This window comes from Staurois parvus, unplaced genomic scaffold (genome assembly GCF_062004578.1).
Source record: "Staurois parvus isolate SC_StPar_1 unplaced genomic scaffold, SC_StPar_1.0 ptg000022l, whole genome shotgun sequence".
In the NCBI taxonomy this organism is placed as follows: Eukaryota; Metazoa; Chordata; class Amphibia; order Anura; family Ranidae; genus Staurois; species Staurois parvus.
The window spans coordinates 3,675,382-3,695,649 of NW_028317818.1; the positions used below are offsets into that span (position 1 = coordinate 3,675,382).

The following is a 20,268-nucleotide window of genomic DNA, read 5'->3' on the forward strand; positions in this document are numbered from 1 at the left end:
TGTTGAAGCCTCACATCATAGATGCATAAGGATCTTGGGCCTAATATTTGCCTCCTTCAAGGCAATGCCATACACCCAGTTTCACTTCAGGACATTGCAAATTAACTTTTGGGCAGCATAGGACAAAGTAATGTCCTTGGACCCACACTATGCATATTACCTCCCAGTTCAGAATCTTCCTGTGTGGAGGAGTCAGGGAAGCCCTTTGTTCCAAAGATGTGGAAAGTTCTCAGGAAGCATTCCAGGCTGTCAGGCTGGGGAACAGTTCTAGATGTTCTCTTGTTCTAGTGGAATTGGTCATTGGAGGAAGCCTGTCTTTCCATCAGCATTCCAGAGCTCTGGGTGATTCAGTTGTCCATTCGATGCTGGACCTCCCAGTTGCGAGGGCACCCGATGAGAATCCTGTCACAGTGTAAAGGTTGTGACCTACACCAATCATCAAAATGGTACCAGAAATAGCGCTACTCAAAAAGAAGCAGACACGATCATCTCTTGGGCAGAACTGCATGTTCCATTCTCTTCCACCAAGGAGTTTCAAGCTCCCTGCTGCTGTAGGTGGCGGATACCAGATGTGGAAGTTCTGGGGTTCAGTTTCAGCAACAAACTGTATATATTTGTCGCCAGGTACATTCACTCATTCACAGTGGACATTCTGGTGATACCAAGGAATCAGTTTAGCCTGATCTGTGACTTTCTATCCCTCCAGACTCTCCCTTATCTGATCTGCCGGAACAAGATGGAAGGTATTCCAGTGAATCTCACTGAACCAGATTGGCCAAGGAGGATGTAGTATTTGAGTATTCTTAGACTCCTGGCAGATTCTCTGTGGGCCCTCCCACATTGTGACATTATACGTTATATTCACACACAAGCATTTCATTCAGTAGTTTTTTCAGCACGCACCACTGCAACACAGTGGTGTGAACTGTTCACATGAGAAGCAAGGCTTTTTGTCTTGTCTTGTCTTGCTTTGGGACTGTGCTAGGCAAGGTCCCCCTAGTGAAGTCCTAGTGCACCTGATGTAAAGATATTTTTGGGGTGTTTTCCAACCCAGAGGTAGTTTCCAGCAGAGTCAATAATACCGCAGCTCTCACAGCAAAAGCCTTTCCCAAACTCTCTCTGCACCACCATGTGTTAAGCTTAATTTCACGTATTTAAACCCCTTCTGCTGGTCCATTTAACCCTCTTATGTTTTTTTAAAGAAACATAACCACTTTAACTCTTCTGGGAAGGCTGTCCAAAAGGTTTAGGAGTGTGTCTATGGGAATGTTTGACCATTCTTCCAGAAGCGCATTCGTAAGGTCAGGTATTGATGTTGGACTAGAAGGCCTGGCTCACAGTCTCTGCTCTAATTCATCCCAAAGGTGTCCTGTCGTGTTGAGATCAGGACCCTGTGCAGGCCAGTTAAGTTCCTCCACCCCTAACTCACTCATCCATGTCTTTACGGACCTTGGTTTGTGCACTGGTGCACAGTTATGTTGGAACAGGAAGGGGCCATCCCCAAACTGTTCCCACAAAGTTGGGGGCATTAAATTGTCTAAAATGTCTTGGTATGCCGACGCCTTATGAGTTCCCTTCTCTGGAACTAAGAGGCCAAGCCCAACCCCTGAGAAACAACCGCACACCATAATCCACCCTCCACCAAACTTTGCACAATGCAGTCAGGCAAGTACCGTTCTCCTGGCAATCACCAAACCCAGACTCGTCCATTGGATTGCCAGACAGAGAAGCATGATTTGTTACTCCAGAAAACACGTCTCCATTGCCCAGTGGCGGCAAGCTTTACACCACTTTCACCAACGCTTTGCGTTGCACTTGGTGATGTAAAGCTTGGATACAGCTGCTAAGCTATGGAAACCCATTCTATGAAGCTCTCTGCACACTTGTGCTATGTTGTTGTTCTAATCTGAAGGCCACATGAGGTTTGGAGGTCTTTAGCTTTTGACTCTGCAGACAGTTGGCAACATCTGCACACTGTGCGCTTCAGCATGCGCTGACCCTGCTCTGTCATTTTACATGGCCTATAACTGAGTTGCTGTTGTTCCTAGTTGCGTCCACTTTGTTATAATACCACTAACAGTTGACCGTGGAATATTTTGTAGGAAGGAAATTTCACGCATGGATTTATTGCACAGGTGGCAACCTATCACGGTACCACGCTTGATTTTCACTGAGCTCCTAAAAGCAACCCATTCTTTCACAAATAGAAGCAGTCTGCATGCCTAGGTGCTTGATTTTATACACCTGTGGCCATGGAGGTGATTGGAACACCTGAATCCAATGATTTGGAGGAATATCCTAATACTTTTGGCAGTATTGTGTGTGTGTGTATATACATGTAGAAATCTCAATAAAAATCGGTTCCCAGTAGCTGTACAGTGAAATGCAATCACAGCTTGGTGTATATTAGGGATTAGGGCAGTATTGCTAAATACAATTACATCATGGGTAACTGCAAGATTTACACAGACTGATTTTGCAGAAAGTATTTTGAAACATTGCTATCTATATTCTGTTTGTCTATTTTAACTTTTATTTTTTCATTTCTCAACTGCAGAACAATTTGGGGATACAATATTGTTCACCACCAGCGATGAAATTTTACAGGCAATATCAGTTTATGATCATACATTTGATGAGGACTTTGAAAACACACGTGTTCAGATAGATGAAGAAAACGTGAAGATTCGACCAAAGACTGCAGATAGTGGTGGAGAGGGAATGCCCATGACAGAGGCAGACTCCAGTGAAGAAGTACAGGTAACGACATAATACATAGTTTCTTAACCTCCTCGGCGGTATGATTCTTTCCGATTTTTTTTTTGTGCTGAAAGCGGTACCATTTTTTTGCATGGAAATATGTAGTTTTTTATTGTAGGCTGTAGTTTTTAGGAATAACTCACTGAAATCTGTACGAACAAGAGTCTAGTAAACATTCTGGATATGATAAAACTTGAAACACGAAATCATAAATTATAATTTAATAAATATTCATAAAAAATAATAATATAATAATAATAAATTTAATTCAATAATATAATCAAACCAAAAACACTGAAATTTGAAATACACAGGCAAATTCGCACATCGCTGAGCAAAGTCGCAAAATCGTTTTCAGTGTCTGATGACGAATTTCCCCACGAATCATTATCACTCAATTCTGCAAGTGGTTCTGATTTACTATTGCTGTTCTAAAATCCCTTTTGACGTAAAGGGACGCTTTTTGGACGCCATGGACTTTTCTAAGTTTCCAGGCAGAAAGAACAGTCAAAATGCAGGCAGGGCACAGGACAAAGCAGTAGGGACAAAATATATGTGAAATGCATTGAAACAGCAATGACAGCAAAAATTAAATTTTTAAAAAATTTCAAATTTCCCGCCGGTTCCGGCGCCCGTATGTCCCGACGTCACAGGGATCGGAACACGGAAGCCGGATGCCGGCATCGGCCGGAGGAGATGGCCGGGGACGCTGCAGGGGACACATCGCGGGAGCAAAGGACAAGGTAAGTGCTGCAGGGACCCCCTGAGCAACACCACATGGTAAGCCCGAGTGTAGCTCGGGGTTACCGCTCTTGGTACTCAAATTTTACCCTGAGCTACACTCGGGAAAACCGCTAAGGAGGTTAACAGATAGTGAAAAGCAAAACCCAAATGACATGGTGGTTAATGACATAGTTTTACAAATACTGTTTTCCTTCTTATTCCCCACAAGTTGTCCAAGATAACCATTTTCAGAATCCGCAAATATAATGATCTTCGGTTTATTGCCTTTGTAGTCCTGTATTTTAAGGAGTATTTTACCTCCTTTGAAATTGTGATTGGTTGTTGAAAAGTTAAAAAAAAAATGCAAATTAAGCGTTAACTCATAATAATTTGTAGTCTGATACATACTTAATATGCTTTATACTGTTTTAATATATATACAGTCATGGCCAAAAATATTGACACCCCTGCACTGTCAGATAATGCACCACTTCGCCCAGAAAATTGATGCAAAATGTTTGGGCATCTCAAGTTTATTTCATTTGTTTGTGGTGGTATGACACAAAAAAGTGGAGAAACAAAAAGCCAAAATCTGCCAATTCCACCCAAAATCCCCAAAATGGACTGGAGAAAATTTTTGGCACATTCTCAAAATTTTAAGAAATAATTGCATTCCAACTGTGTGATGCTCCTGTAATTTGTAATTAAACTCGCCTGTATCGATTAACAGGTGTTGACAATATAGAAATCACACTGGCAACCAGTTAAAATGGTGAAAATCTGACTCAACTTGTCTGTTGTGTGTCTCTGTGTGCCACATGGAGCATGGGGAAGAGAAATCATAGCAAAGAATTGTCTGAGGATGTGAAAACAAAAATTGTGGAAAAGCATGGACAATTTCAAGGTTACAAGTCCATATCCAGAGATCTTAATTTTCCTGTGTCCACTGTGCGCAACATTTTCAAGAAGTTTACAGCCCATGGCACTGTAACTAATCTCCCTAGGCAAGGGCAAAAGATAAAAATTGGTCAAAAATTGCAACAAAGGATTGTTCGAATGATGGATAGAGAACTTCCCGACAAATTCAAGTTGACCTTCAGGCAGAGGGTACAACTGTGTCAGCTTGCACTATATGTTGCCATCTGAATGAAAAGGGATGCTAATGGTATGAGACCCAGAAGGACCCCACTGCTGACACCGAAACATAAAAAAGTCAGATTGGAGTTTGCCAAAACTTACCTGAGGAAGCCAAAATCCTTTTGGGAGAATGTGCTTTGGATAGACGAAACAAAACTACAGCTTTTTGGTAAAGCCTGTCATTCTACTGGTTTCAGAAAAAGAAATGAGGGCTTTAAAGAAAAGAATACAGTACCTACAGTCAAACATGGTGTAGGTTCACTGATGTTTTGGGGTTTCTTTGCTGCTTCAGGCACTGGATGTCTTGACCATGTGCATGGCAATATGAAATCTAACGACTACAAAAGAATTCTGGGGTGCAATGTAGGGCCCAGTGTCAGAAAGTTGGGTCTCCATCTGAGGTCATAGGTCATACAGCAGGACAATGACCCAAAGCACATGTCAAAAAGCACCCAGAAATGGTTTAATACAAAGCGCTGGAGAGTACTGAACTGTCTAGACCTCAATCCTATAGAGCACCTTTGGAGAGATCTCAAAATAGCAGTTGGTAAAAGGAACCCTTCCAATCTGAGACCTAGAGCAGTTGGCAAAAGAAGGGTGGTCCAGAATTCCAGTAGTGAGGTGTAAGTAACTTGCTGATGGTTGCAGGAAGCGATTGATTTCAGTTATTTTTTTCCAACTAGTGTGCTACCAAATATTACATTGAGGGTGCCCAATAATTTTGTCCAGTCCATTTTTGGGGTTTTGTGTGAAATTTGTAAGATTTGGCTTTTTGTTTCTCCACTTTTTTGTGTCATACCAATACAAACAAAAGAAATAAACATGAGGATGCCTAAATATTTGTAATTGCAACAGTTTTCTGGGTGAAGTGGTGCATTATCTGACAGAATTGCAGAGGTGCCAATATTTTTGGCCATGACTCTATCTGTGGTATTACATTTCGCAGTTTTAACTTTTTTTTTTCTGTTTTACAGCCTTTTGATACGAAAATTAAAGAAGACAGTCCTCCAAATCTTCTCAGTACTATACCTGGTGTATACAGTGGTAAATGTAAGTATTTTATTGTTTTATTGTTCAATCATTTCTACTGAGTTTTCAAAGAACATACAAAATAGCTCCAGTAACTTACATGTTTTTTAAATCATGCAAACTTCACTTAAGTAAAATAATTTTTTTACTCCGTACCAGCAAAATGTTGGTTTGACGTTGACAAGATCCTACACTTTTTTTTTTCCACATCTTTTCCAATTTTTATATATTATCCCACCCATTTTTTTCCAAACTTCAGCCGTTGCCTTGTCCATGCACTACTTGTAATATGGCATTTACAGGTTGGAGCAGAGCTCTAAGAACTACATGTACCATCTGCATAAAATGTGGAACCTAAATCATTCTGCTGTAGCTGCTGGTGCTGCTACTTTCATCTCTGCATGGTTTCATGACTCTGGTTCTTTCTAGATTTCTTGCGTGAAACCCCATACCATGTACACTTGCCTTCCAGTGTAGGCTGCACTACTCAAAATGGCAAAATAGCCATTGTGGTTTACAGTAGCATACTCTTCTGATCCAAAGTTTAAAGCTCCATACTCCCACTACTGCCTGTTAGCTTTTCAAAACTGTTAGGACTGCTCTATGGTCCACTGAAAAACTCAAGAACTGTATTTTACAATGGATTATGTAGCACCACCTATATGTGAATTGGCACTAGTACAAGAAGATTGTGGACTCTAAATTATATAACTCCTCCCACACAATCTTGCCTCCATTTTATACAGTCGACTCCAGCTGTGCTGTCCTAAGATGTGTGCAATTTTCTTAGTCAACTGCTGCTGGTAGATTTATATTGGACCTTTCAAGTCCTACATAGTCTCTCCAGCTATGCCTGGCAATTGAGTGCAGTCGTACTTAGATTGCATGGAAAATGCTCTATAACCTTTATATTCCTGCTCTATATTCCTGTAGTTTTTGTTACTGCGGGGCAAATCTAAAAGTACTTTGTACTGGACTTTGCTTGGACTGGGATGTTTCTACAAATGTGCTTTCCAGAGCAGTTCCAGGAAGACTGACCCAGTCTCTGAGGAACTCACTATACGTGGGTAAGGATCCCTCTGACACAGTGTAGCTTTCACTATACTTTCTGCACTCAGACAGGAGAATTGTAGCTCTCTTACACAGCAACCATCTTGTTTGCACCCCCTCCTCTCCTCCACCACAGACTCTATATGAAAAACAGAGTCTTTTTGTCCTGCTGACAGGGTCTCAAAAAGGCTGCTTCCAACACATTGTAAGAGCTTATACACTCAAAGATATGGTAACTCCAGTACCATTATGTGCTCACTTCACCTAGGCTTCAATTCATGTATTCTCCAAGTTCTACCAGGTGGATGCCCAGGGCTCTGCAGATGCAATCACTCTTTCATCCGCATTCTGAGATGGCATCTTGTCTCTTTCCTGTTTTATTAGGACCCTTGGCATGGTTCTCTTTGCCTTCTTGTTGCCCACCCTTCTGATTCATTGCTCTGGGATGTCCTAGAGTCTATGAATATCCAGCTTGTATCCTGTATTGTTAGATTAAGCTAAAAAGAAATTTAAGTTACATGTACATTCCATATCTTGTACATAACAAAAGGCTAACCCCCACCCAGTGTTGTGTTGCTCTGTATTGCTTGCTAAAAAAACCTGAGGTTTTATGGCATGGGTTCGCTTTATAGGGGTACACACAAGGGGGGAAGTGTGTTTGAAAAGGTTTTTCAGTGTCCAATCACCTGAAGGTAGCTGCCTACAGCCCAGGGTCTATGAATATCCAGCCTGTGTCCTGTACTGTACTCCAAGTAATCGAGTTTACAGATAAGTCAAAATTCCTTTTTTTCTATGAGAGCTTGTACTGCTTTTTTCAGTCCTGTGTCAATTCCTAGCATGCTTGGCTCTGAGTTTATAGAGCCTGTTTTGTCTTTGAGCATATAGGGTGGTTTTTGGGCCTTCTTCCTTTGATGTGTGCATTCTGCTACAAATGCGCTTTGGACCTTGCCTGACAGTTCAGTTTCAGGCTCAATATTTGAATATCTTGCTGCTCTTTGTGTCATTGCCTGCATGTCTGGCTCTGCAGTGTATAGTTTTGCTTCTTAAAAATATATTGCACTTTGTTTGACAGTTCAATCAATTTATTTCTATCCTCTCCTGCCTTTCAGGGGTTTTTGCCTCCCACGTTTTCTCTTTAAAAGATATTACCTCATTGTAAGTGGGTTCAGTTCACCGTCATTATAGCCGAGCATAAGGGTGTTAATCACTTCAGTTTTCCCTTTCCAATAGGCTATGGCATAATCTTCCAGAGACTTGACATCTATGCTGCCCCTCTGGCAATCAAAGCTGAGACTCTTGGGTTTAGATAATATGGCCCTTCATTGTTCCCCAGAACTTAGCAGTCGCAACAAGGCAAAGGGGGGCATGAGAATCATTGCTCCTTTTAGCACTGTTCCGACTTTAAAATCTGCTGGCAAAGACATCTTTTTTTCAATGATTTTATCGTACAAGTTGGGAAAACTATTGTTTTAGCCTATCCAAAACCAAATTTTCAGCCTTTATATGTATAACGTTTTACTCCTCCTGTGTGCAGGAGTCCTGCCTTAACAAGGTCATTATCCTTCTCTGTTGGGTGTGTCCCTCCTTGAATTCCACTGATGGTCAGAAACCTTTGGATTATAGGTTGTAAGGATTAGTCGTACAATCTATAGTGTTCCTGGCTCAGAATCATTTGTATTGGTCTAGATGTCTGAGTAGGGTTTATCTGTTACAGATGTTTCCATCAATTTGTCAAGTGACTGTACAGATTGCATTGGCCTTAAGTACTTTTCTGTGCTGAAGTGCAGGATATGTGCTAAGTTGCATCAGCCTACTTTTCTCTTCATGGGAGACAGACAGACTGGTGCTTTGTTGGATGATCTCAGTAAGCAGCAACTAGAGTAAAATTATATGTTTATATAATATATATAAAAGGTAATTATTAAAAGTATTCCAGCCTTGATTATAGGTCTAGGCAGGCCAAGGAGAGTGTGGTTTGCAGATCTCTAAGCCTGATTATTGGCAGTCAAGGCCTGCTTCTAAATTGTATAGATTTGATCTCACAGGGTATTACCACCCTGCCTCTTAACTGCAGGCTTTAGCTGCATGGCAGTTGATGCCATTTTGACTATGCTATAGGCAAGTAGAGTGTACGTGTACTTTCCATAGTGTGAACTGCTGGACCTGGAAAGCCTGTTTTGGTTAGCATGAGACCAGGAAGCTGCTTCTGCATGTTGCTTTGTGAGACAGATCCCTTGTCTTCAGTTACAAAGGGATCAGCTCCTGGCCCCTGGTACCAGCTCTCCCCTATTCATTCCTCTATTCAAGGGATCACTCATATGACATCTCCAGTTGCATCTGTTCTCCGCCCATTGACTCTTAATTTGGTTGTTTTTTACTTTAGTAGCTCCCTGTCAAAGTGATCCTGTAGTTAGTGCTATATAACCCACTGATTTTATGGGCAGGATCTCAGTCCTTTTGAAAGCCATAGATTGCAGGGGTTACAATCAAGGGCCTTCAGTTTCCGGGTCACAATCCTGCGCAATGTCCTTTTATCTCTTGGTCAGGTAACCATATTGACCGCACTTATGCTTATCAGAGGACATTTCCCCAGAAAATGTATATGCCATCGTAACCTTTGATGCTGTACCTCCCGCAATGTAAATTGGCAGCTTCAGTCACAGATGCACCAGCTAAGCAGCCACCAACAATTTGTCCTTTTTGAAGCTCAGTAAGCTCTGGCATGACTCCATTTTACCAGCAGTGCATGCAGTGAATGATGAAAGTGAGGTTTCTCATCTGTTAGCTAGGTGTCCCATCACGTAGCGGAAGCAAAAGAACGTTACATCACTTCAACTAAAATTGTTTGCAGACTGATTGATTCCTCAAATTGTATTAATCTTAAGACTTTGGCATATGTTGCAGCACAGATTACACCTATTTCTCCTTCAGATGAAAGGTTGTTATCCAGGTAGATGTGCTGGTTATACGGGTGGATGTGCTGTCTGGCTACCGATTTACTTGTGTCTAGTGAGTGTGGAGATTCTAATAAGAGTCCATGCATACTCATACGTACTATCATAATATTGTTTCCTGATGGCCATCAGTCAACTCGCTAGCTATCAGTAAGTGCCAACACGTTTGAAGGAAAAAGAGTCATAAGCTACTGTATGTAGAAACATATGCCTTGAGGCTTAAGATCATTACAGATGAAGGAATCAGGCTGCGAACCTATTTGAAAAACAAAGCGCTCACATTTGGGCTCCAGCCTGTAGGACCTGCGCAGTGATATTGCAGGTAAACTCTTCATCAAGTGCAGTGATTTACTGTTTGGTATCAATGAATATCACCCATTCCACTGGCCAGAGGCTGTCCATAAGTTTTGCTGCTTGTACACCAACCTGTGAGTGAATGAATGAATAGTGAATAAATTAACTAAATCTACTTTTTTCAGGTCTTCAGTTGAATTTTACAATGACCTGGGGGGACTTGCATTACCTTGGACTTACAGGACTTGAAATTGTGGGACTAGATGGTGAAGCATTGCCTTTGAATATGAACATAATATCTGCATCACCTCCAGACCTGAGCATACTTCCTGACTATCAAGATGATTGCAGGACCTTAGACAAGTATGTATAAACTTTTTTACTTTGTGGTGTTTGCATGGCTTGATGGCTTAAGCTATGCCATAATACTCACCAAAAGTTGAACCTTCCATATATATGAGTATTTAGTTAGGTGGAACCCCTTGATTATAGAAAAGTAATTTTGATTTAACTAGTTAAGTGATTTTGAAAAAGAATTGGCTGCACCAGTGATGAGTTAGAGATGCCATATTTAAGATGGTGTTATGCTGTGGTCTTGTTTTTTTATAAATAATAACTAAACTAGCTTTTTTAAATACAATCAACATACATGAACATTTACATGAAGTGGGTGAATACTTTTGTATGGCACTGTATGTAAAATAAGAAGAAGCTTAAAATGTACAAACCTAAATTTTCTTTTTTAGGCTCATTGATGGTGTACAAATAACCACTGAAGATTCTCACATGTGGCTGATTCCATTTACCAATGGAGGAAATCACACTATAACTATCAACTTTGATAAAGCAGAGGCCATTACTGGACTGCGGTTCTGGAATTACAATAAGTCTCCTGAAGACACATACAGAGGGGTAATGCATTTTTATATTGAGTGTACAGTATCAAATTATATTACAGCAGATACAAGTGAAATAATTGGAATCATCATAACATACGTTGAGGTGTTAACCCTTCATGGGTCAAAGTGATACCTTTTAACTGCCAGCTATAGTGATAAAGTGGTATGCTTTGCCAAATTTTAACCTCAATTTTTCTTTTTATCTTGTTTTGTAGCAGGAAACTGCTTTAATTATTCCATGTGACATCACCAAGCTTTTAAAATTTTCACATGGGTTACTGCTGTGAGTTCACTTCGTATTAACCACTTAAGCTCTGAAAGAATTTAACACCTTTATGACCAGGGCATTTTTTTTTTTTGCTATTTACCACTGCGCTGCTTTAAAGCAATTCTAAAGGTTAATTTTTTGGGGGAAAATAACAAACATGTCTATACTTACCTACTGTGTGCAGTGGTTTTGCACAGAGCAGCCTGGATCCTCCTCTCCCCCACAGGCTCTCCTGGCCCCTCCCTCCTGTCGGGTGCCCTCCAGCAAGCAGCTTTCTACAGGGGCACCAGCTGCCCCGTGTGTCCATTCACACACGGAGCCTCTGCTTGGCCCTGCCCCCTCTTTCTGCCCATTGGCTGATTGTCTGTGATTGTCTCAGCCAATGGGTAGACAGAGACCCGGGATAGCCGAGGCTGTCATTCACATCGCTGAATCCTGCCAAGGCTCAGATAAGTGTTGAGGGGGCTGGGGGCACTGTTGCACACAGAAGGTTTTTTACCTTCATCCATAGAATGCATGAAGGTAAAAAACCTTCAGCCTTTACAACCACTTTAACCTGCAATTGCATGGTCATGCAAGACTGTGTGCAAATGAAATTTTATATGGTTTTTTCAAATACCGTATTTGCCGGCGTATAAGACGACTTTTTACCCCTTGAAAATCTTCTCAAAAGTCGGGGGTCGTCTTATACGCCGGTATACGGCATACTGACACTTTTTAGGGGGGCGGCGCGGTGCCGCCCCCCCCCCCTTCCAACGGAAGGGACACTAAGTACAGTGGTGGGCAGGGGCTGCTGTCTCTTACCTAGATCCGGTCCCACGATGATCCTGTCCAGGAAGCGCGGCTGCTCCTTCGGTTCGGCCACTGGATGTTCGTGCGGCTGCTTGGCTCCGCCTCCTCACCGGTAATTGGCTGCCAGAACTGTAGCGCAGGAAAGGCACACAGGCGGCCAATCACCGGCGAGGGGGCAGAGCCGAGTAGCCCCGTGAAAATCGAGTGCAGGAGCAGCAGGTAAGTGTGCAGTATAGAGGTGCTGCTGCAACCACATATGCTGGCTGCAGCAGCACCATACTGCAACAGGGGTCAGCAAGTGTAATTGGTGTCAGTGGGAGGAATAGTGCCCCATCATTGGTGTCACTGATACCAATGATGGAGCACTATTCCTCCCACTCACACCAATGATGGGGCACTATTCCTCCCCCCCACTGACACCAACGATGGGGCACTATTCCCCCCCCCCCCACTGACACCAACGATGGGGCACTATTCCCCCCCCCCCACTGACACCAATGATGGGGCACTATTCCACCCCCCACTGACACCAATGATGGGGCACTATTCCACCCCCCAATGACACCAATGATGGGACACCATTCCTCCCACTGACACCAATGTTGGGACACTATTCCTCCCACTGACACCAATGATGGGGCACTATTCCCCCCACTGATACTAATGATGGGGCACTATTCCTGCCACTGATACCAATGATGGGGCACTATTCCTGCCACTGATACCAATGATGGGGCACTATTCCCCCCACTGATACTAATGATGGGGCACTATTCCCCCCACTGATACCAATGCTGGGGCACTATGCCTCCCACTGATACCAATGATGGGGCACTATTCCTGCCACTGATACCAATGATGGGGCACTATTCCTGCCACTGATACCAATGATGGGGCACTATTCCTACCACTGATACCAATGATGGGGCACCTATTCCCCCCACTGATACCAATGATGGGGCACTATTCCTCCCACTGATACCAATGATGGGGCACTATTCCTGCCACTGATACCAATGATGGGGCACCTATTCCCCCCCACTGATACTAATGATGGGGTACTATTCCTGCCACTAATGCCAATGATGGGGCACTATTCCTGCCACTAATACCAATGATGGGGCACTATTCCTCCCACTGACACCGATAATGGGGTACTATTCCTCCCACTGGTGTGCATTGGAAGAGGGGTAGTCTTATACGGCGAGTATAGCCCAAACACTACATTTTAGCAGGAAAAGTAGGGGGTCGTCTTATACGCCGGCAAATACGGTAGCTTTTTTTGTGTTGGTATTTGATCATTGCGGGTTTTTGATTATTATTTATTAAACAGCAAAAAAACCAACATTTTTTAAAACAACACTATATTTTTTAATTTCTGCTATAAAACATATAAAAAAAAAAAATGTACGTGTGTATATGTACACACACACACACACACACACACACACACACACACACACACACACACACACACACACACACACACACACACACACACACACACACACACACACACACACACACACACACACACACACACACACACACACACACACACACACACACACACACACACACACACACACACACACACACACACACACACACACACACACACATAGATGCTATACTGGTAATGGCGGTGGTCAGAGACTTATAGTGCCACTGTGATAGTGCGCCAAGACTAACTGACAGACACATCGCTGCTCCTATGTACAGAGCCCTGTGTTCTTAGTAAGCACAGGGCTCTATACTGTCATTTGCTAAGCTGATCATGAGGTCCAGGACATAAATTATTGTCCGGGACCTGCTGACCGACTTGTTCTCTGCAAATTTAAACACAGGGGAGCGGCACACACGTCCCCTACCCGGAGATGCTGGATCACATACAGGGGTTAGACAGAAAAGTGAAAACACTACATGATCTGCAGGTGTGAAAGTGAGGACATGTTTCGCATTGAAAGCGGAAGTGATGTAACATTAATTTACTTCCGCTGTGTGATGAGACACTTAGCTGATAGGTGGGAAGATTCACTTTTGTCAATTATTGCGTGTGCTGCTAGTAATATAGAGTCATGTCAGAGTTTACTAAGCTTCAAAGAGGGCAAATTATTGGTGCCTGCTTAGCTGGTGTCTCTGTGACTGAAGTTGCCAATTTATTTGCCATTTCACAAGGTACAGTATCAAAGGTTATGACGGCATATACAGTTTCCGGGAAAATGTCATCTGATATAAGTGCTTACAACCAGGACTGTCTTGTGCCAACGGTAAAGCATGGTGGCGGCGCAATCATGGTTTGGGCAGCCATATCTTGGTATTCTGCAGGCCCCATCATCACCTTGAAAAGGTAGAGTCACTGCCTGTGACTGTGTAAAAACTTGGACCGACCATGTGCGCCCCATGGTGCAGACATTGTTTCCCGAAGACAGCACCATTTACCGAGATGATAGTGCTCCAATTCACACAGCTGGTGTTGTCAAATCATGGTTTGAGGAGCAAGCAGATTTCTCGCATGTTCCCTGGGTGCTGCAGTCGCCATACCTCAATATTCTGAGCTTCAAAGAGGGCAAATTGTTGGTCCTTGCTTAGCTGGTGCTTCTGTGACTGAAGTTGCCAATTTATTTGCCGTGTCACGAGTTACAGTATTAAAGGTTATGATGGAATATACAGTTTCTGGGAAAATGACGTCTGTTAAGCATAAGCACGGATGGCATGGTGGTAGGATTGTGACCTGGAATAAGAAAACAACTGCTGCAAAAGTGACTGCAGAGCTCAATCTCAGTCCCGTGAAGTCTCATCACACAGCGGAAGCAAAAGTGTTATATCACTTCTTTCAACACAAAACATGTTGTCACTTTCACACCCGCAAATCATGTAGTGTTTCCATTTTTTTTTGTCCAACCCCTGTATATGTACACAATCCAGCTCAACTGGGCCAGTTTTTCACAGTAAAAGTGTGGTAGACGGTCAGCAAGCAGTTAATGTATGCATACTCCAAGATCAATATCTCCTATGAGCCTTTTCCTTACACACAATGTATGTGCAGGCTCTTGGGAGTCAAGACAGCAGCATTGTTTTGCTGAAAAAGATATCAATGTATGTATGTAAAGTGGGACAGAGAGAGGCAGGCGGTGATAGGTGGAAGTTTGTTTTAGCAGGAAGGGCTGACAATGTTGCCTTGAATTTCAGACCAGCAAAAGCACTGTGTTGTCAAATTAAATAGTAAGTTTGGAGCACACTGAATTTTTGGCATGTCAACCAAGAATGTTTATACTAGCAGCATTTCAAAGGCATACTGTAAGTTCTGTAGTTTCTGTGATTCGTCAGAAGCACCTTTGGGATACCTAATACCTTTTGGCCCCCGATCTTTACTCTATGGTAACAAAAGAATTGTGTTTCTTTCAGAGAAAATGTAAAATCAATAAAAAAATTAATTTACAAGTTTTGATCTGGGATAGCTCCGGGTCAGTGAACCACATGGAGAAATTCATCTAGGTCCTTCAAATACATAAAACCCCAATCACTATGGAAGCAGAGGGACTTACTTACCCTATCATATATGTATGATAACGGAGCATTGTGCACCATTGACTATTTTCATATGTAATACAACCTGCCCATAGGTTCTTTTAGTTCCCTTGTCACCTCCACCCATGCTCGCCTCCAGGACTTTACCTGAGCCTCTCCCATCCTCTGGAACGCCCTACCCCAATTTGTCCGGCTATCTCATGCTCTGTTCACTTTTAGGCGATCCCAGAAAACTTTTCTCTTCAGAGAGGCCTATCCACCTCCACCTAACAACTGTACTTTTATTTTCTCCATCAGCTCATTCTCCACAGTTATTACCTTTTGTATCACTTGACCCCTCCCCTTTTAGATTGTAAGCTCTAACAAGCAGGACCCTCTGATTTCTCCTGTATTGAATTGTATTGTAACTGTACTGTTTGCTATCACATTGTAAAGCACTTTGAAAACTGTTGGAGCTTTATAAATCTGGAGGAATAATAATAATAATACTTACAACTCAATTTGGCTCCCAGAGTCTCAGGATATCAAATTACCCCCATATTCGAATGTTACAATCCCAGGACCCTATGGGGCTAATATCTGCACTTTATTCTCATATATATTGTTGTCACACAGGCTTCCAATGGCAACAATAGGGGACAGGTTTTACACAGATTGCACAATCATGGTTCCTTGTTTTCACTATCAGAAAACCCAAGATGAGAATAGCTATGCAGCATTCGCTGAAGGGTATGCATGTGGCTGAAAAAAAGCCTGCAAGAATTTAGCTGTACTGAGAAGCAATAACTAGGTTGCAGGAAATTCCTCAATGCTATATTAATACATGAAAATTCTAAGGTACAGTAAATTGAAAATGTATTGATTGTGTAAGATGTGCTTACAATTTTACTAGTCTGACTAACCAAAACGCTTTTCATTTAGGCAAAAATAGTGCAGGTAACTCTTGATGGATGCTGCATTTCCCCACCCCAGGGATTTCTGATTCGGAAGGGTCCTGGCAACTGTCACTTTGATTTTGCTCAAGAGATTCTGTTTGTTGACTATGTGACAGAACGTCAGTGTGATAAACAACAGTCCAGGTAACAGTCAAAAATATATATTCTGTCAGTTTGTTTGCTGCTTCTGTCAGCTTGTTTGCTGGATTTGACAATGTTTCTTCATAGCACTGATTCTGGCAAAAATATAACACATTGTATGCATACAAACATTCAGTTTTAACCGTCTTATATTTTAAGTGTATTTCACACTAAATGCTAATTCATTCTTTTTTAGCTTTTCAAAATGCACAGAGCCAACCAGCATGGATTATGAAGCACCATTAATGCCATGCGGCTGTATCCTTTTGTTTCGAATTTTTGATTCTGTGTATACATTTAAGGATCTAATACTACAGTTACAAGGACTACCTTGTATTTAGATTTCCCAACAAGCAACCTGATGCAATTTATGCTCGAAATGAGAATTGTTGCTTTTATGGGCAGCTGTAGTGAAGCAACATCAGGAGCAATGATACTCCATAATAAAATGACAGTAACCCAGTTGCAACATCATTTATTTATTTCATTTATTACAGGTACTTATATAGCACTGTCAATTTACGCAGCACTTTACATATATATTGTAAATTCACATCAGTCTCTGACCCTCAAAGAGCGTACAATCTAAGGTCTCCAACTTACATTCATAAGTACACATACTGGGGCCAATTTAGACAGGAGCCAAATAAAGTGTGGGAGAAAACCCACACAGGCACAGGGAGAACATGCAAACTCCAGTCAGGTAGTGCTGTGGATGGTATTCAAAACAGCTACCCTAGTACTGCCATGAGTAAATGCTAACCCTTTAGCCACTGTGCTGCTTCTTCTTTTCCTAATCACTTTGTCATTTAAGCATTGTTGATCTATTGTAAATAGTGCAAGTTGGCTTACAAAAACGTACTAAAGTTGTGTGAATGTAAAATGGTTTCATGGGCTGATATGTCCATTGGCAGTTTAGAAGTTATGGGACCTATGGAAAAACATAAAATACAGAGAATACATAACATGAATATGAAGTGAATACATAAAAAGTAGGAGACTGCCATCACGATTTATCTTTGCTGTAGTTTAAATCCAGGATATTTTAGGCTTCATTTTAATGTAATCTGTTACAAAAAAGACTTTCCTTAATGTATATTTCAGTTCTTTTCCAATTTCAGCTGCTTACCAGTTGGGGAGACCCATATTACATCGGACTGAATGGTCTGGAGATGTATGATGAACACGGAGAAAAAATTCAGCTCTCGGAAAATAGTATCCTTCTCAATTGAATAATGTTCTAAGGGGTGCAAGAATTCAAAGATTTTTCTCCCATCAGAAATAGTTTATGCTAAATGTTTTTTCTTTTTTTACTGCACCAAACCTGCACCAAAAGTACAGCAATCAGGATTTTAAGAAACACAGCAGAACCACAATGGATCAGTGTGAAGAGTTCCAAAGGATTACACGGTCACATTTTTCTTTTTTTTCCACTTTTTGTTAACGTAAAAGTGGAAGAAAAACGTATCCGTGTGAAAGCAGCCTTACACTGCAAAGAAAAAGCCCATACCCACCCACTAGCCAGCTGCCTGCTATTTTGAAGGAGAGTGAGTACAGTACCTTTCAGCTTGTGCTGTTTGGAACGACCTCTGTGGGGAGCAGAATGGTCATTCACACAAATAAAAGCCCAAAACAACACACCCGCTATTACGTTAGAGACTTGAAAAAGCAACTCGAAAGGTGAAAAACAATGAAAGGTATTCCAGAGGTTAGGATGTCAAGGGACCTGTCTACTACTCAGATTCAAGATGTGGGAGGGTTCTTGCAGAAAAAGCAAGAGGTGTTTTCAGATTTACTTGACTGAACCTTATGTCAAAATAAAGTTAAATCCTTATTAAGGATCTGGAGCCCGGAGAAACCCATTTCAAATGATGTACAGAAAATGTTGCCAGGGACCCAGCAAGGGATTGATGGACTGTCGTGCCCACTGTTTTTTGTCAAAATATGCTCCTTCCCGCAGTTTTGAGTGGAGAGGGAGGGTATGTGAGGCACTGTCTGATAGGGTTTTCTATGGTGTACAGAGCTCAGCATAAATGAGTACACCCCAACAAATTTGTCAGAAAACCTTTATTTTTCGCAAAGGTGAGAAGTACAAAGAAAAATGCATAGTGCCTACAGTGAAACATGGTGGCAGTGTCCTTCTGTGGGGCTGCATGACTGCTGTTGGTGTTGGGGAGCTGCATTTCATTGATGGTATAAATCCACAGATGTGTACTACTCTATATTGAAAGGGAGATGCTACCATCACTCCGTGCCCTTGGTCGTCGCACTTTTCCAACATGACAATAATCCAAAACACACATCTAAGGCCACTGTGGCATTTTTGAAGAAAAACAGGGTGAAAGTGATTCAGGCCAAGAATGTTTCCTGATCTAAACCCAATCAAACAGCTATGCGGAATTCTGTAGAGACAAGTTGAGCATCACTATCCATCCAGCATCCAGGCTCTAAAAGAGGTCGTTCTTTAACAATGGAAAAAAATAGATGTTGCAATATATTGCCAACTTGTTCATTCCATTCCTAGAAGACTTGGTGCTGTCCTTAAAACTCATGGAGGTCATACAAAATACTAGATGTAGTAGTTTTTGTTGTTGGGTGTATTCATTTTTGCATCAACTAATTTGAGTAAAACTGAAGATTTTTTAAGTTATATTAACCTTACTTTCATGTATTGAGCTAAACAAATGTTCTTTAAAACTCAGTTTTGTAAAAATTTTTGAAATTGTTCTTGTGTTCATTAAAGTGGTTGTAAAGGCTCAAGGTTTTTTTTACCTTCCTGCATTCTATGCAGGAAGGTTAAAAAAAAAAACTTTCTGTTTGCAGCAGTGCCTCCATCCCCCTCAATACTTACCTGAGCCCCATCATGATCCAGCGATGTGAATGACGGACTCAGCTGTCCCAGGTCTCTGCCTCCTCATTGGCTGAGACAGCAAGCTGGAGCCATTGGCTCCCACAGCTGTCAATCACAGCCAGTCAGCCACTGAGGAGAGGGGGGCGTGGCCAAGCCATGGCTCTGTGTCTGAATGGATACACAGAGCAGCCGGTGCCTCCATAGCAAGCTGCTTGCTGTGAGGGCACCCGACAGGAGGGGGAGGGTCCAGAAGAGCCTGTGGGGGTACCTAGAAGAGGAGGATCTGAGCTACTCTGTGCAAAACCACTGCACACAGCAGGTAAGGATAGCATGTTTGTTATTCCCCCCCCCCCCCCAAAGAAATTAACCTTTTAGAATCGCTTTAAGATATTGATTAACCACTTGCCCTCCTGAGGATTTACCCCCCTTCCTGACCGGGCCATTTTTTGCGGTACGGCGCTGTGTTACTTTTACTGACAATTGCACAGTCGTGCAATGCTGCACCCAAATTAAATGTATGTCCTTTTTTTCCCACAAATTGAGCTTTCTTTCGGTGGTATTTGATCACCTGTGCGGTTTTTATTTTTTAAGAACAAATAAAATATGTACAGCGAGCGCTCAATATATGTAAAATATAGTATATAAATAAATACATTAAAAAACCAGCTGCAAATTGCACCAACATAGGATATCCAACCAACCTAGTAAAAGTTTATATATATATATATATATATATATATATATATATAAAGGTGCATTGCTAAAATATGACAATATATATTAAAATTCAGTACAGTAAAACTACCAAATGAATATGGCGCTTATTGAGGCGCTCAAATGAGAAAAAATATTGCACAGTCTAATGAGTAGAGATATGTGGAAAGACGTGCAGGCTTGACTCGGA

General features: G+C 41.8%; 1 protein-coding gene across 1 annotated transcript in view; it reads left to right on the forward strand.

Annotated features, from left to right (window-relative positions):
• KATNIP (katanin interacting protein) overlaps window positions 1-20,268 on the forward strand; it is a 179,715-nt gene that overhangs the window by 119,654 nt on the left and 39,793 nt on the right. Inside the window, exons 15-21 of the mRNA XM_089691998.1 lie at window positions 2,558-2,760; window positions 5,595-5,670; window positions 10,133-10,310; window positions 10,694-10,859; window positions 16,359-16,516; window positions 16,710-16,771; window positions 17,618-17,728. Coding sequence (XP_089548124.1) covers window positions 2,558-2,760; window positions 5,595-5,670; window positions 10,133-10,310; window positions 10,694-10,859; window positions 16,359-16,516; window positions 16,710-16,771; window positions 17,618-17,728 — 954 coding nt within the window. The remainder of the gene's footprint in view (window positions 1-2,557; window positions 2,761-5,594; window positions 5,671-10,132; window positions 10,311-10,693; window positions 10,860-16,358; window positions 16,517-16,709; window positions 16,772-17,617; window positions 17,729-20,268) is intronic.